This window comes from Hyposmocoma kahamanoa, unplaced genomic scaffold (genome assembly GCF_003589595.1).
Source record: "Hyposmocoma kahamanoa isolate Upper Pololo Valley unplaced genomic scaffold, ASM358959v1 182, whole genome shotgun sequence".
Classification (NCBI taxonomy): domain Eukaryota; kingdom Metazoa; phylum Arthropoda; class Insecta; order Lepidoptera; family Cosmopterigidae; genus Hyposmocoma; species Hyposmocoma kahamanoa.
In genome coordinates, this window is record NW_020653713.1 from 4,265,428 (window position 1) to 4,284,352 (window position 18,925).

Below are 18,925 nucleotides of genomic sequence, written 5' to 3' on the forward strand. Positions count from 1 at the left end.
TTTGTTAGTATCCATAATAGATATTCAGAGGATAATTAAGTATATCTTCCTTGCCGTTACGATGAAACATATCAAGTTTACGGTATCACTGTTCGAACTTCATCTCATTAAGAGAAGAACTGTGTGAAAACTCCTAACTATAGTGTCCAAATTGACCCCAGACGCGTGTTTTTAAAACGATTTAATTTATGAAAATTAAATATTTGCTTTGTTAATTTTATTATCTAGTCCAGCGTTTACTTTGTTAAACATTATGTATGAACTCTTCAGTTCAGAATATCTCGAACGCATTGAGCCAATTTTTATCTAAAGGTAATACAAGAAAACAAAATATTTAAATAAAAACAATTTAGTGTTTATTTTATGGCATTAACAAAGTTTCCTCAAATACTATTATAATACATCGTTGGTACTGACATCGATTTAATTTAGTTACTAATATTTACAGCTGTGACGCTAATAACTTATAATTTAGTTAACTAATTTACAATTACAACTATACTACGCTTGGAGTCAATAAATAAAATACACTGATTTCTAAAGTAAAGCGAGACACGCCACAGAATCATAGAAACAAACAAACTCAACAAATTGACTCACGCAATGACAAAAACGTAAATCAGGAAAGCGCAAATCTTATATATTCAGCTAAATGTAGTGATACCTACGGAAATAAATCTCTTTTTGGTACCAATCTCACTTCACATAACTAACAAGCCGGCGCTACGTTACCTTATATATATAAAGATGCATCAAAAACAAAAATCACAGTTTAAACTCAATACGCGACCCCGACGGCCTACCTTAATTCTCAACATATATACAGGTCACTGATATGAGATTCACTCGATTTACAAATCCAACTCTAACTCTAGAATAAATAAAATTAATAAGACTTCAAGTTTCACTGTCCTTAACACTAGATGTTGCATTGCCGTCCTCAAAGGGCGGGGATCCTTCAAGGAAGGCAAGTCGGCCTTCAATATATGACGGAGACCGGCCTCCGCAACTGGTCATCGTGGGGGCTGTGCTGCGTCGGGGTTGAAGGTGACACTGGTGAAGAAGGCGCAGCTCCATACTGATGGAACAATGCTGATGAGAACGGTTTGGGCTGCGCCACAGGCGACGTGTACAGCGAAGAGTAGAACGATGACACGACTGCTGCAGCCGATGACGACACCGTCGGCAATTTCTCCGCCGTCGGCGCCATGAGTTTCGAAAACTGCAGATGATCCAGTTGATGTGGGAAGTATGGTGGCACTGTGGGGTACGGCAATGCGTCCAAGTGTCCGACGCCGGGAGCAGGGCCGGCGAAATACGGAAGCGGGAAACTCGGGAATGCACCGGCACCTGGCGCTCCACCCTGTGTAGGTGGTTTTGGCTTCCTACGCGGCCTATACTTGTAATCTGGATGTTCCTTCATGTGGAGGGCCCGCAGCCTCTTCGCCTCATCAATAAATGGTCTTTTCTGCATTTCTGTTAACAGCTTCCATTCAGCTCCGAGACGTTTAGAAATCTCTGAATTGTGCATCTTCGGATTGTCCTTCGCAATTTGCCGTCTCTGCAGCCTGGACCAAACCATGAAGGCGTTCATCGGCCTCTTAATGTGACCCTCTGATTGTGGAGAGGAAGCAGGCAGCGGCTGCGGCGCGCTCGGGTACTCCGGCAGCATGCCGTGATGCATGGTAAACGCGTACGGATGATGACTCAGTGTTGACATATTGAATGGACTTTGAATAAAACTTATCAAAAGTTCTATTAGAGCATTAGCTCTATGGTGTTGTATGGCACAAAGCGGTGAATGAGCACAGTCGATCAGGCGGTTAAGTCGCGTCGAAGTCGAGCGGTGGACTGACGAGTTCACTTGGTGTTCTCGTAGGTCTCGGTGTGCGGGGGGCGCGGCTTGGGGCGGCGTGGCGGCGGCCAATAACGGCGCGATTTGTAAAGCCTGCGCCCCTCCTCGGAGGATCATGCCGTTTCTTTCTAACTTACGTGGTGACGTGTATGTTTCGTCTCTCCCGCAACAATATCACCCCGCGGTCGTACAGCTGTTTAGAGGCCTGTACCGAGCTTAGGCAGCTCTATGCGTGATGTAACCGCGGTAATAGAAAGGCAAGAATGTTACTTATACATTGGGCTACACTATTAAGTGTTGTTTAATAACGACTTTTCATACACTTTACAATATTTTATTTATTGCTGTCAATCTACAAATAATGTAACACATGGTGGATTCTTGCATTAAATCCATAATGTATCAAAAAAGGCCACATAAATCACCTTTTCCCGCTAACTGGTACGTGGACAAGAGCACGTCGAGCTTGAAAATTAAAATTCAACCCTATAAAGCTTATAAGAACGATTCAAAGTACAAAGCCGATGTGCGCTTGATCAATTTTATTCATTTGGTTGTGAAATGTAATTTCTATTAAGAAATCGTTATATCTTCACTGATAAAAGTACCAAGTAAAATTGTTTAAGCGCTAAGAAATTTTAGCAGATTTTGAAATCATTTCGAACTAAATTTAAATCCCTTTTGACAATAGTGGATTAGGCTAGTTTAATAACTTCAGGCTATTATAGTGTATATGAACACATACTGAACAAAGGTATCTTTGTCCACAAAGAAAGCCTTGTCGTAAAAATTGGTTGCGAGTCGATTATTTATACCCTCATTGGATGCACTGTTTGCATCTCTTGGTTATCCCTTACCTGTCTTCTAAGATCATTTACGAGAAGTTTGGAGCAACTAGTAACTTTTAGAGCTTAGAGAGTTCTTTCAGGGAAATACTGCCACCAATATGAGCATGACTGTGTTCCGGTATTGAAGAGTAAGAAGGGGTGCTGGTGAAATTCCAGGGATATGAGACTTGTCAAGTTATGTCTCAGAGTGACGGACGCAGTGGCAGTGCCCCTCAGATCCTTGTGATTTATTTTGGATATGCGTGTCGCTTACAAGCTGGCATACGATTTGTCGTACCGTCACTTGGTAATTATAAAATAAATTGACCGGTCTTCTTCTTTCCGAGTCAATGCCAAAGACCAGCAGAAAACCAGTGTTATATTTCTTTGGCCCAGTAAGCAGCCACCTCTATGCCACTATCTTTTGCCTTTGGCAGGTCTTCGCGGGTGCGAATGGTCGGACACAGTGGGTATTAGAGCAAGTGAGATATACTTACTCGTCTGTGTTTGTCAGGTCTTACACGGCGAATCGGATTGTCCTGAACTTATGGGGCAACTAGTAAGGCTATTTGCCCCAGATGTCCCTAAAATAGTTCTTAGAAAACGACGTCGTGAACTATTCGCTGTGCCCTTTGCGCGTACAGAATCGCATAGGAGCTCGCCGTTGCTCCGTGCCCTCGCAATGCTCAACGAACTCTTGGCATCAGCACCGGGGTGTGATTTGCTTGCGTGGCGATGGGTTGCTGTATGTTGTGAATGCTTGAGATTCTGTGAAATAATGGATGCTTGGGAGTCGAGTGTATATGTATGAGATATTTTTCATCTGTCTGTTAATGTCATTATTAATTCCTTTTTTTTTAAATTTTATTATTTTTTTTTTATAATTATCTTCGTTTTCACGGTGCATTAGGTCTTAATTATAATACCTTGTAAATACATTTACAATAAATAAATAATAAAGAAATAAATAAAAAATAATACTTTGTGTGGAGGATCCGCAAGCACAATGGTTTTGAGTCGGATTGATAAATCCCCATTTCACCATGTCGTCTCTACATTGGCCAACTTGTGATCTGAAACGATTAAGGGATTTTCATACTGACCACTGCAACTCGTGCGCAGAGGGAAGGCTTTCGGCTGGGGTAATAAATTAAGAGGAGCAGTGAGTTTGGCTTGCCAAAGTTTGCAACTCGCGTCTGTTGGGCTACCTTCTAATTGACCGGTGATTTTTGATGGTAGACTTCACTGGGAAGAGAATAACAACTGAACACAAACATTTTCAGATTATTGTAGAAATAAAAATCGATACATCTATCTACACCTGTTAATTTTGTTAGAGTTTGACAATGATTGACAAATACAAAATATCAATACATCGAGTATATAACCAGAAATAGAGACGAAATAAGGACCATAACCCCGATGTATCAATACAAAAATTGAACACAAAAAAAAATCATTCGATCTGACAGGATAGTTGCCCTGGACTGCGATCTATATGGACCTAGGTCCTGTACTCTGAAACAATTACTGTCAAATAAATAATACTTGACTAAATTTAGAGACGCATGGTGCGAATAAAGCTTCATAATAGACATTGTATTTTTAATTAGGTCGAGTATTATTTATTTGACAGTAATTGTTTCGGCCGGACATCGGACAGAGACAGAGAGCAGACCCCCTGCTCTCGAAGCATGAAGTCCGTAGTTATTGCCGTTTTCCCAGTATGGATGACATATGGAACGAAAAGACGGACTTCAAAGCTGTCAAATTGCATTGTCATACATTCTTACTTCTAGTTCTAATCTCAGCCAGTTTGAATAAATTTTTCTTTGTGTTTGATCCTTGATTTAATAATTATAACACACCAGTGAAGTCATTTCACGAAAATAAATTAATATCATGGTAGTAAAACATCATAATATTTATTACCTTCAATATTAGACATAAACGTAGCAAATGCTGGCCAAAATTATTTAAAAAAAATTGAATGATTGTACAATACATAATATGAAACTCATTCTTTTTTAACTACATTTATAAAATACTTTAACTTTTATCTTTCCATTTCTAATAAGAAACACTTATAAGATTTAACTGTGTAAAAACAAATTACATTAAAATCCTGTTTTAAGTAAATAACACTACAAAACTGAAATCATTTTACGCAAAGTTCCAAGTTACTTAATTCTTCAACCTTAACATCTCTCTCTTGATTTGAGAGCTAGCTCTACGAAGGTTTATCTTCGACGTCCTTATACTTCTTTTAAATTAATTTGCTCATTTTCTGGGTTCTTCGTCCATGCTGGCCTTATTTTCCTCCTACCTTCCCCTTTGCTCCTCCATTGTTTTCGAGATGTTGTTTCTTGCTTCTACTCGTAGGTATCTCATTCCCTAGCTACCTAATTATTTCTTTATTTAAATTAACATTATTTAATATCACACCGTATTCATTAATTTATTAGAGATGTAATCAATTTTTGACGGCATTTCCTCTCTGAATTCGTAAACTTATTATGTGGCGTAAGTAGCTGTCATTCTTCTAATCATCGAAGGCTTTAACGAAGCAATTACAATAAAATGTCATAGTATATTATACTGACCGAAATAGTACAATGGTTTTGTTTTCACCACGAATAAATTTATTGGTATTGAATATGAATAGAATGACGACTGATTTCGTAGATATTTAACAACAATATTGTAAAAAGGTATTGATAAACATACATATATATTACATGCTAAATCAATAAATATTATTACATTAAAACAAATTATTACTTAAAAAAAATAAAACGAAACAATATTTAAAAAAATGTATGTTTTAGAACTCAATTTCTACGTAAAAAGACTCGTAACGCCATCTGTTGAGTTCTTGTTGAACTAAACTGGCAGTATGGAGAATGTACATTTTTATTACGAAAAGGTAACATTTCACTCAGCCTCCTTTTCTATCCAAGGAAATTTATAATTTCTTCATTTCTTATGTATTAATTTTTTGTCGTTTATGTTTAAATAACATTAGAGATAGCAGAATTGTGTTTATGATAAATGAAGTCGATAGTAACATTAGATTTCATGGACATCTTTAATGTGAGACCACATGTTTATTGCAGAGATGTCATCCTTATTATTGATCCTATTGATTAGTATAATAAAATAGAGAGTGTTTATTTTTGTTGGTTTAATTCCCAGTTCAAACAGCTTTTCAAAAAATCAGTGGATACATTTATTTATATTAAGAAAAATAAAAGAATATATCCTTTCAGTAATATTAGCTATCTTAAGCGTTTAAGGCCCCCTTGATGTTTTATTAGATTGATTTATTCTACTCCGTATAAATATTTCGAAAGAGAGGTGAGGAGTGCGTCACGGTGCAGTGGCTCTAGCGACAAAACGTCTCACTCACTCAAAACAACCATATTGTCTCAGGCGATTCTCCCGAAATTCACAGCCTGCATACAAGACAAGGAACGTCATGGTAAAGGTAATAAAGGAATTTGCAAAGTCAAAAGCGTGCCGAACATAAACCTAACTACCAAAAATTTAAAATTAGAAAAAAAATTACTTACTCGGCTATAATGTTATCATTGTCTTCGAAACTGCCAAAATTCTTTTCATTTTTTTTAATAACTGAACAATAGAAGAATTATTACGAGACAATAAGACAAAGGTTTTAGTGTGTAATTGATAAAGCGTGCCGCCTGGCGTTACCTGTTTTGGGAAATTTGGCTAGCTGTTACGTTGTAAATTTATATTTAATACAACAAAGTAACTTGATCTAAAAATGTTATAGACTAACGGCAATACATTCGATACGAAATGAGCCTGTTGACTTACGAATAGTATTCCTAGTTCAGCCTTGCACATCCTGGGTAACAATCCGTGAGCACCACCGCGATGGCAACTCCAAATTGGTGCTATGTAATATTTAAAATACAAGTTTTACTTTGAACTTTTGAATTGGTGAACAATGTGACCACGTGTTATATTGTATTTTGGTATTTTGTAAGAAATAACAAATGGTTAAAGATCTTGACCGTTAGAGTATAGCACTACCCTAAAATACATTTTCTTGTTGACTATACCACAGTACCTAAAAAAATAAGCTTGTAACTATCAGGATATCAGATGGGAATAAAATATTAATTATTGATCCCTTGCATAGAAAGCGGTTGGACTAGAAAATAATATTAAATAAATCGAATCCACCAGGGATCGGTTTTAGGGGATCAGATGGGAATAATTCGGCAAATATATCCCAAGCACAATTCAGCATGGCGGCTACTTATGACGTAATCAGCGTGGCTAAGTTCTGAGCCGCAATAATATAGTGTATACCATTGATACGATAAGAATAAGAACATTTCTCAGCGCGAGTGTCGTCTAAGAGAGTTAATTTCGATCGATTTCAATTTTCAAGAGTTCGTTGATTCGGATAACACGGTAAATAAGGTAAGTATGTTAAAAAAAATTTTTATATTTTCATTGTGTATTAACCGCGATAACTTAAGAACACGATAATATTAGCAGAATTTTAAAAAAAATTACCCATTATAAGTGACAGTTGTCATTATTAGTCGCACAAGAAATCAAATACTGTCGTAACTCAAAAACGATGGAATTGAGAAATCACGCTTTGACAAAATAGCAACACGCAAGTACAAATAATTACTGAATGCAACCAATAAATTAATATTCTGGTTTAGAAGTGGATTACTAACTGTCACGTATAAATAAAAATAATCCCATTTAAAATAAAATAAAAAACAAATAATAAAATTGTTTAATAAATAACTTATTGTACCAAGGAGTAACAAGACTCATTATGCGAATCAATATAAAATATAACACATATACCTGAAAAAGTACTAATTGTACAGGTGAATATAAATTATAAACAAAAGAATAATTAAACAATATTCGCAATAAGATTCATTCGGTCTTTTTTTAATTTTCAAATCGTGTTTTCTCAATGCCATCATTTTCGAATTACGACAATATTTGGTTTTATGTGCATAATCATAAATCACTTATCAGTTTCGAAATTGGATGTCCGGATTCGACACACGCTTCGATACGCCGTGAGTCTATGCACACGGCGCATTTTGTACGCGCCAACGACGCGCATTTCACGAATCAACTACGCGTATACACGCCGCAGATGCACTGTAGTGAATCGATTCAAACGCGTGCAAACATCGTGGTGTAAACAAGAAACTTATATACTCCACTGGAGTTTACACTTACAATTTCAAGTAGTTACTTCATTTCAAAAATTAACAAACAAAACTAAAATTAAAACTATCTCTTATCAAAATGCGCGATACGTACGCGCGACCACAACAGCACGTCTGCGGCACGTATAGGCTCTAACTTTTCCAAAGTGTGAGAGTTTGTTTTATCATTTTATTTTAAAAAATACAAAAAAGAATAGTTATAAATTTAAAACTACGTGTCAGATAAAGATTTACAAATTTGATTCAAAGCATTTAAGTTTATTGGAAAAGAGCAACCCCTAGAGCTTCTTACTCTTTCTTCTCAGGGAAGTTAGAGATCAGGTACATTATTATTTTGCTTAATTCAAAAGTGGTCAAGTATTTACTTTTACGCACTGTAATTTATTTATATAGGTAACAATTTTTCTTGTAAATCTCACAAAAAATTATTCACCTTTCCACTACACGTATCTATTAAGAGAAAACCCGTACAAACAAAAATCCTTAGAGGTGTGTTTGTACAGTACCATTATAATTAATTAGGCCTTCACGCACTTGCATACGGCAACATAGAGTTGCACTACGTATACATGGCATATAAAAACATGACACCTAATTACTTATGCATGCACACCGCAACAAAGGTCTGCCTGCAGTCATCCAGATCACAATAATATGACCTGCTAATATTAGAGATGTTCGGCGATCGTATCCAAAAGATATCCGAAATATTTTAAATACGAAACTGTGACTCACAAACCGTCCAACTGGTGGAATCCGGTTTTTAGTGCTTGAAACTGAAGTAACCAAAAGTAAAGTGATACGAAAGCAGTTTCACGTGTAGATCCAGAACACACGTGAAGAATAATGAGTGACAGTGGTAACCCCACTACAAGTCGAGTGTAGACATCGGCAACGACAGAGGACAGATAGATACATACGTCCTCAAAACAGGTAATCGCTGCTTGCTAATCAACCGCCGCCGCCGTCACTCCACATTGGCCCAGCGTGGCGCACTGATTCCTCTTGGAAGAAACCCGTACCCAGTAGTGGGACATCTAATAAAGCAAAAGTCGTTTGCATTAATGGGTAGTGTGTTCCCTTAATTTAAAAAACGTTTAATTAAGGGAACATTCTACCTATTGACTTTGAGAGCTTGCTCTGTTTTAATTTTCTTGCATGTATTGTGTTGCGTATGTTGTTTTTTGAATGGTTAGAATATAGCGCTCTTGACCTCCATCTCACCTGATGGAAAGTCACGATGAGGTCGACGATGGAGCAACCAATCTTGGGAATATTTACAACATATGGGTGGAACCTTAGCTTGCGTCTAGTCCTCTGATGATAAAAAGGGAATGGCGGAATGATTTCACGCAATTCTGTCGCACACTCTCCGTGATAAATATCCTTATTTATTTATTTAACACATTGCAACAAACAAACAACGTCATCAATACGTACAGTACCGTAAAACCCATAACTGGTTTGACTTAATACTGTTGAATACATCTCTGACCACATACCATAGTTAGTATGATAGTCACGGAAAGTACTGCCACCTTACCTATTTCCGCCGCCAAGCAGTGATGTCAGCATTACTGTGTTCTGGCTTTGAAGGGTAAGGGTGCTGGTGAAATTACAGACACGTAGGAGTTGTCAATTTATGACTCAAGGTGACGGGCGCAGTGGCAGTGCCCCTCAGATCTTTGCGATTTAAAGCTCTGAGTGGCACTGGAACTGTTATGGATAGGCGTGTAGCTTACCATCAGGCGCACGACCTGTTCATCCCGTCACTTGATATAATAAAAAAAATTCTATATACTAAAAAAACCTGGTTCAAAATCAAAATTACGTTATGGGTTTGTGTAATACAAGTGTTAATTATTCGGATATATCAAAATACCATACACTTCCAAACATCCCTATCAATGTTCTACCCATCTCCCTCCAACGAATCCAAATAAACAGAGATAGAAGGTATTTAGTTTTTCTATCCCCCATGACGACAATGGCGGGCAACGTCTGCGTTAATGCCTATTTGGCTTCCGCTTTAATTTACTCAAATTTCCCATGACACCTACCCGATGTGACCTTATGGTGGGTTTTCCAGGCCCGGTTTTGTAATAGTTTAATGGGGATTTAACAAGGTTGGTTTTTTAATCAGTCATCATTTATAGCATCATGTGTCACGGATGACGGAAGGTGTAATAGGATAAATTTAACCATATATTTATTTAACTGATATATTTACATGACATTAAGTAAACGAAATAATATACTAAATGGAATTAATATAACAAAAAAGGCATTTCATTAAAAATTTTATCAAGAGACACACTCAAGGACATTGTATTTGTCTTTGGAGTAGCTACCAGTCTCCTAGTCAACGGAGACTTCAACGAGGAGAACAGAAAACTCATTCGCAAAGAGTTTCACCTGTTGCCTCTAGGGACTACAATTACCGCGTAGCAAAAACCTCCTCCTGATCCATACACGCAACCCGGTCTTGAGTTAAGTGAACCCAAGCCTTATCGTAGCCATCTTACGCTATTGGGGCTCCACTGGGTGGTTATCTAGGCCCATAGGTCTTCAGGCATGCGGCAGACATGACCAGCCCAACTCCATTTCAGCTTCGCAGCTTTTTGGGCTACATCAGTAAATTGAGTTTGAGAGCGTAGTGTCGTGTTCCGTTCTAGGGACTAAAACACAATTAAAATAAACCTAAGTATTTAACGTATACCTAAAATGCAATTAAAAACTAAACAATCTATTCAAAATGACAATTACGTTTACAAATTCGTCAGGGTGTGTTTCTTCGGGGAGAAGGCGAAGGCAGTTCGCTGTTCACCTGATCCCCTAGTGAGGCCAGCGGGCTCCGGACTCCGGAGCCTGCATTGCACGGCCTCACTCGTCTGGGGGACGGGTCGGAGGACAACTGACCTGCCCCTCCGTTGGCGCGGGAGCCCTGGCGCAAGCTAGGGCGGCCGGGCGGCGTCGTGGTGAATGTGCACCGACCCCACGGCGCCGACTCAACCGGCGGGAGGTAAACCCGGGGGGGTTTTAGTGGGGTAGACCCTCCAGTATGTTGGCAGACTCCCCACATAGCCCCTGAGTCTCCCTGAGCTCAGGGGTATCTATAAAGATTTCGCCCGTAAAAAAAAAAGTGTGTTTTTTACTCATTATTCTCAATGAAATCTGTATTACGAATATAATAACTGGTAGAATAACTTAAGCGACTTCCCACACTTACAGTAAGAACAAAGTGTCATTCGTCAATTCCTAGTCTAAAATTAAGGAAACTCCTGTGTTCAAACAACCTTTAAACATTCCACTCGGCAGGCGAACGACCTAAAACTGCAAGAAAGTGCTTCAGCAGCACTACTCAGCAAGACGAACGACCGTAAACCAATCTGCAAGATAATGCTTCAACGGCACTTTACACCGACGAGATTTTAGAGACCTTTTTTATGATAGTGTGTGTGTAAATGTAAATTTGTATATATAGCAATTAATTTATTATTCAAATCAGTCTTTCAACAGCAGTCGAGTCTAATTCATCTGCTGCTAGCTTCCTCTCACTGTGACCAAGACACCCTTGGCCGTCAGTAGATCGGTCTTGTGAGTCTGTGAGACCGGCAGTGACAAAATCCATCCCAACACACCCTTTTTTCCGTCTCATGGCGCAGATATCCTGTACTTATCTGTACATTTTTATTAGCACATGTTTATGGTTAGGGCTAGAACCTTTTGGGTTACTAATTGATAGACACACACCTAAGGGTGCCAGGGTTCTTCTTGTCCTACCTTATTAAGTTCAATCCTGTAAAGTTTGTCGACGACCACTGACACACCACAGACAAACAGCCATGCACTAGTCGATAAACTGTACACCCTGGTCTACGAGTACCAGAACAACAAAATTAACACTCCCAAAACACTACGTTCAGAACCAATTTAGAAAATTCATTTCCCAAATTGATTCTACAGGGAATCTAACCAAGTCCTTCTTTATATCCCAGCCAGTGGGGCGACTGACTGTTAGCCCGTTTGAATACAAAAAAAATAAAGGTATGAAAATGAATTGATGTATTTACATTCCAACTTAATTAGATTTCTAACTATCGAGTTCTATATATTTTTCAAACAAACCAACGCTCCGGGCCCTTTAGCGGTCCCATCACACCGGGTATCAGTCAACCAGGGCCATGAAAAACAAATATACTCAATTTAGATCCGAAAAATAGTTGCATTTCCTAGCTTTCTACCTACCTAAGGGTTTCAAGAACGGTTAATTTTCATTTTAACCTTTCCCGACAGCACCGGCCTCTTCCACATCCTCCCATACAAACTGAAGGTTCATTATTTTCATCAGAGCGAGCGAACTGAATAGCCGCCACGATAATACCATTGCTCTGTGGCCACGGGGGCAATGTGCATAATGCGGGCATTGTCGATGATGGAAAGTTAAAAATTATTTTTTTTTAATTATCACTTTTCATTACCGCCTTAATGAGAGATCCTTACTTATCTATTATTGTCTTGAGAGAGATGAAATGACGTGCTTTATTGTGATGTCAGTGTATACCAACAGTGTTATTTTAAATGATTTAATGCTCAGTATTTCGACGTAAATGAGTTGATACAAAATAATAGAATCATAACAATTCATCTTGTACGATGAGAACTTAAATAAAAATACGCACACTTGAAATTGAAATTGATCTCTGTTACTCGTGATAAGAAAGACACAAAGTCCAAAGTGTAACGCAGTGGACTTAAATGGACTATATACTGCCCTCCGAAGAAAGAAAGGCACGAGCAGCAAATTTAACTTTTAATTAAAAAAGAAAGCTGGTGATAAATGAGTTTAAGAATTTTCTAGGTTTTTCTGACAAAAAAAGAATAATTAGAATATGGTTTTGACATTAAAGTTTATTTATGTTAAATATACTTAAGATATATTTTATACAGACACTTTGAAAGGAAAAAGAAATTTTTGTGGTATTTTATTTTATTTATACGTATACTTTCATTGTATTCTAGATAAATAGATTATTATACACTTTATTTCCCATACACAGGTACAAAAACAGTACAAAGATAGCCTTAAAGTAATGTGGGCAAAGGCGGCCTTATCGCTAAGAGCGATCTCTTCCAGACACCTTTTGCCATATAGGAAAGCTAATCAGAGCAGGATACGTAGTGTGCCAGTAGCAAAATTTAAATTGTATAGACAAACAAAAGTTAACGTTATATTTTATCAAATAATAAATAATGATGTAATTTGTGACGCGCTTTGTCTATGCGTACGTTTAGTTAGGTCTTTGTATAAACAAAACTATGTCTATAAGTATGTTTAAGATTATACGAGTATGTGTTTAAAAATTACGAATAGAGCAACACTCAAACAAACCCTTTAGGTTTAAGAGTGCCAAGTCCTAGATAATAAGTTATTGTAATATGAGTAAATAAATAAAAATATATATACCTACATATATATATTAGTATCTATATAAATGTAAATGACCAAATAATCTTATACTTATAAATAAATATATAGACACAACAGTATCTATCGTTACTGGTGTATTATGGAAAAATATCTCAATTTTCTCTATTAGTTGTGCCTTTTTCGTTCCGCGGATATTATACAAAAAAGCTGTAGAAAATACAAATCGGATCTTCCAATAAAAAGTATTACTGCAGAAATCACAAAATAAATTTTAAAAAATAATAACGCACACGTCGCCACTCATAATTAGTAGTGAATAATTAGTTTTATTTCCTACCTTTTCTTTATTATGTTATCAGTTTATCAAAAATGTTATAGCTGCTATAGTTTATTTCTTACTGAACTAACGTTAATTATAGCGGTTAAAATAAAACTTACAACATTATATATCATTACTGGTGTATTCTAACTCTAGAGACGTAAGGAACGGAACACAAAACACGCGCACAAACACTTTGACTTAAGGTAAACAGTTTCAAAAAGATATTACGAATTTACGACTACCCAAACAGCCCGCATTATCAAAAACAAACGAAAAAGCAACAAACAATACAATAACAATCGAACAAAGACAAGCTAAACGCCGACAAACAAAAAATACAATAATGTTCCAAATTCAAAACTTAAACGTTCATAACCGCAATAAACGCTTTTCTTTAAAACTAACGGTTTGAAAAATGAAACACTGATTCCATTTTTGAATACATAATATTTTTATTGTTTTATGGCCACAGCATTCAATGATTTTGTCAACTGCGGCTTAAGGGACAACTGTTTAATTTTTTTTAAGTCGTATCCATTCCGTTGTTTTCTAAGAAGGTTTTGTTGCGACAAAGATTGTATATTTGGCTCCTAATTATTTGACACTGACACATTTTTTCATCAGCTTTCTTATACTAAACAATACGAGACTGTTTGGTACACCTACATTTAACAAATGCGTAGGCGTATAGCTTTTCGCCACTATCTCACCTGACGGTAACGGTGATGTGACTGAAGGGTAGAGTACGTCTTTCTATAAAGTGCCTATTTTTCTTTTTATGATACAAAGTGACGTCATGAGCCTAGTGGTAAACGACACCCCTGTCATTAACAGTTGTATTGCTCCTCAGAGCTTTAAATCTCAAAAATCTGAGTGACAGTGCCACTACGCCCGTCACCCAGTGACATAAGTTACAAAAGGTCCCGTGTGCTACAGGCATTTCATGCACACTCTTAACCCTTTACCTTACGTTGTCTACTGCTTGCTGGCAAAAATAGGCAAGGTGTCAGTATTTCCCTGGACGAACACTTTCACAGGGAGCTCTACTGCTATTTTCCTCTTGAAATGGGTCAAGTATACGTACGTACAAATTAAACGTACTTTCATTAACGCCTGTTACAATTTTTAAAGTTCAATCTTTCGAACCATTCGAATTTTCCGGAAACAGTCGATTATAAACATTATTGAGAATGTGGCGATACAACCGTAGCGCTTATCCAAGCGTCTAATTTGAACGCCCCCTAAAATTCGAATAGCTCCGAAAAGGCTCCGAAGCTTGAATTTTTAAAAATAGAACTGATTTTCATTCCAATTCTGAATTCCTTACCAACGTAAAAAGTTAAAAGTAAAATTAACATAAACAACAAACCAAACTCGTCTTCACGTTCCACAAAAGTTACTAATTAACCCAAGCAGACAAAGGTGATTGTCGAAAGAGGGTGCAAAGTGTTACACTCTACATAGCTTACACTTAATTCATGTAGACAAACGAAATTGAGTTTTAATTGTATGTGAGAAAGGATTTTAGATCATTTTCAAGTAATTATTGATTAGGTAGCATAGTAGACTGTATACCAATAATATTGGTGAAGCAATAATCCATAAAAGTTTTTGAGAAATAAATCGGTTGTTGGTAGCCCAGCGATTAGCACTGTGAGCGCTAGATGAGGAAGTTCCGGGTTCGATTTCGGGGTTAATCTAATATGAGAAACGAACTTTACTATAATGGTTTCAGTCTAAATTGTCTAGGTAGTGCCTGACGCAAGTAGTGTGTTTTTTATCACACTAAGTGACAAGACGAACAAGTTGTGCGCCTGGTGGTAAGCGACGCCTGTCCGTAACAGTTGTAGTGCCACTCAAGGTATTAAATCGCAAAGATCTGAGGGGCACTACCACTGCGCCCGTCACCCTGAGACACAAGTTGACAAGTCCCCATGTGCCTGTAATTTCACCAGCACCCTTACCCTTCAAAACAGAAACGCAGAAAGACTCACATTACTTACTGCTCCTCACGAACTCCTTCACAAAGAGCTCTCTCTACTGCTACTAAAATCGTCGTTATCTACGATGCTAACTCCGAGTAGCGTATATGGCTTTCCGTATACAATACATCCCTCAAGGAGATATGAGTTAGGTACGCTTTTCTAAAGGCATAAACAACTGAATATCGTACACAGTGTGATGCAACATATTAGATACGCCTTTCCAGCTACCGTACAAGTTTATGCCATTAAAAACTATTTAATACATCAACTAAGGGACGAATTACTTAAGTACGCCTTTCCTAAGAAAGATTGTCTTTTTTTATCGTTGAGTAACCTCCACTTAAACAAAGGGAAATCCCTAGTTTGAGACTAAGCAAAAGTAAAAAGTCAAATAATCTTTATTTAGATAGATAGATAACACGTTCATTCAGCACAAATAAAAAACAGAAACAAAACATTTACAATCACTTCATATAAAAGCACATAGATGATTAATTATTAATTTTATACACAAATAATGTAAATAGTGTAAGTAATGTAGGTAAACAATATAAATAATAATGTAAGTTTACAAACATAATATTAAATTATAACAATAGCCAGCAATAGGTACGGAAATTCATATTTTCAGATTTACAGGAATCAAACCCATCGATTGAGAAATATCTATGTAGTGAGACATAATATCTGCTCAGACAAAATTTATATATTACATAGGAAAACAAATTACACTTTATATTGTACCATATTCTTTATTTAAAATTCTAACCTAGGAATCATTTAATTTTTAGCCGACTTCAAAAAGGAGGATGTTCTCAATTTGACTGTATTTTTTGTGTATGTATGTTACGCGATAACTCCGGCAATTGTGAACCGCTTTTGATGATTCTTTTTTTGTTGCATTGGAAAGAGGATACCTCAATATTGGTACTATTTGAATTTGAAGAAAATAATCCTCTTGTAAGCCTGGAAAAGTAAGGGATGAATCATCGCTAGGTGTTTAAACCACTAAGTTTTTGCCTAGCAATAAAGAAGAGTCACCTTCTGAAAAATGTTTATTCCTGAAATTGAATAAATAAATAAAAAAACGGTTTCGCTCATTTTCCCGTAACCGATTTCAATAAAACTTTTCAAATACATGTAATACCACGAACGTTTGAGGTCGGTTTTTTTATAAAAAAGTTGTAAAAAAATTAATAAAAAGTAAAAAAGTATTTATTGTAACTATATTTGTAAAGTATAATTTAGGAAATGAAACTAAACTAAATGTTTTTTTCAAACAAAAAAAACAAATATACGCGATTTAAATCCGGAAAAACAGTTTCATTTCCCATGTGTAACAATCGCGAAAACCTAAGAACTCGATAAGTATAATTTAATAATTGATTTTTATATAATCTTGAATCTATATACATAGATTGTTATGTTAGGCAGTAAGTATGGTGTATATCTACCTTCAAACATTGTAACCGTAATGTATAAATTGCCTTTGTTGTGTATGCATCGTGTTGGCTTTCCTATACAATAAATAAAATAATAAAATAATAATGCACTTGAAATTGTCACATTGATAAGCTCTACCGCTCATTCGTCATTCATTTTCCCCGAGAAGAATGATCAAGAAACGCTAGAGGTAAATAAATATTAGTTCACACTTATAATTTACAATATTTATTTCAAATATTATAGACCGAATCAACCAGCAAGAGCTTAGCGGGTGAATGTAATAACCACAGATTAATGTCTCGGGCTCCACAGTTCACTACCGGTATCTTTTGTTTCAATTATTAATTTAAAAAAAAATCGTACTTTGGAATAACGAAATTCAAGTTTTCCGTATGGCTGAAATACGCCATAACGTTTATTTTTAGTCTCACATCGCCTTAAGTGTAGGTATAGTTGAATTTGCAGCTTCACTTTTACCTCGAGACTGGCACGTATCACATTGGACATATTTCGAAATGCACATAAGCAAGAGAACATTTCTAGTTACAGCATGGTCGCTGCACATCCGCCGACCGCATATCTGCTCGGCTGATCCGCTTCGAGCCGGCTGAATCCGGTTAGGTCCGGCTAGAACTAGATCTAAACCTAACGGATGTGATGGACAATAATTCTGCTAGATGGAATTATGAAATGTTTCGAATTTGGTGTACGGTATGGTGTACTAGGAATTGAATACGTACACGGTTATGTCTTCACTTATTTTTGTTTCGTCTATTTAATCATCATTTATATTTACTCGTATTTAATCTAAACGAAAACCAACTCGCTTACGCGCCTGATACACACCTAAGTTTCATTTAGGAAATTTTATTGGTATGACACGGTAGAGGAGACCCGTGCCCGGCAAGGGGTCATATAATGGGTTACTAATGATAATGAAAGAATATTTATTTTTCTGTTCCTGTACTTTAAACTGTCAATTGAAATTTCATAAACCATAAGTTCTGTACACAGAACTATAATGAGTTTCAAAAAAAGAATGTCGTATTTTTGATAATTAAAATATCAATTAGGACGGTACTCAAATGATAGACTGCCTTTAATTGTTTGGCCTTTGATTGGTTAAATTTATAATTTATAAGTTAAATTGGTCTAAAAGTCTTGCAACCGGCCATAAAAAAAATATTGGTTAAAGTATATGCTGTGCTTGACCAGTTCTGTTCTATTTCTTTGATTTTTTTTTTATAGCTTTTGTTTGACTTACGTCTAAATATATGACGACGCTGTATGGTTGAACACTTGCCTACCCCTAATAAATGGGTTAAAAGTTATAAAAAAAATTGCTTTTGTTTTTTGTCATGGATTGTTATCAAAATATACATTAAATATTGGTTCCATTTCATAATTTTATTTACTCGTAGAAAAAGTATTGTATGCAATCATTACATAATTGGGTCTTAAAATCTCATACCTATTACGGTACTCGACGTTAAGAACCCTCATTGAATAAATATATTATCGGCAGCGCTAGCACGACAGGCCGCGACTTGTGCGATAAGCGACATAGAAGCGCGACATATTGCTATTCTGTTGAAGTTTCCTTTCAAATTTTATTGAACAAATGTGTTACTTTATGCACATAAACATAAATGCCAGTTGGAATAATAATTATTTCAAAATTCTATCATTTATGTTGCCCTAGTTGGTAGTTGGCAACGCGCGCCCGCCCTCCACTAATTATCAGCCTAATATTGGTAACACTCAAATAGTCAATTTGGTGCCACAATAGCGCGACAAAATTACTTGTTTTCACACGCCG

General features: G+C 36.5%; 1 protein-coding gene across 1 annotated transcript; it reads right to left on the reverse strand.

Annotated features, from left to right (window-relative positions):
* Window positions 1-370: 370 nt before the first annotated feature.
* On the reverse strand, window positions 371-1,848 carry LOC113226109 (SOX domain-containing protein dichaete-like). Its single transcript, XM_026458636.1, has one exon. The coding sequence runs from the start codon at window positions 1,718-1,720 to the stop codon at window positions 980-982; it is 741 nt and encodes a 246-aa protein (XP_026314421.1). The 5' UTR covers window positions 1,721-1,848; the 3' UTR covers window positions 371-979.
* Between the last annotated feature and the right edge of the window lie 17,077 nt (window positions 1,849-18,925).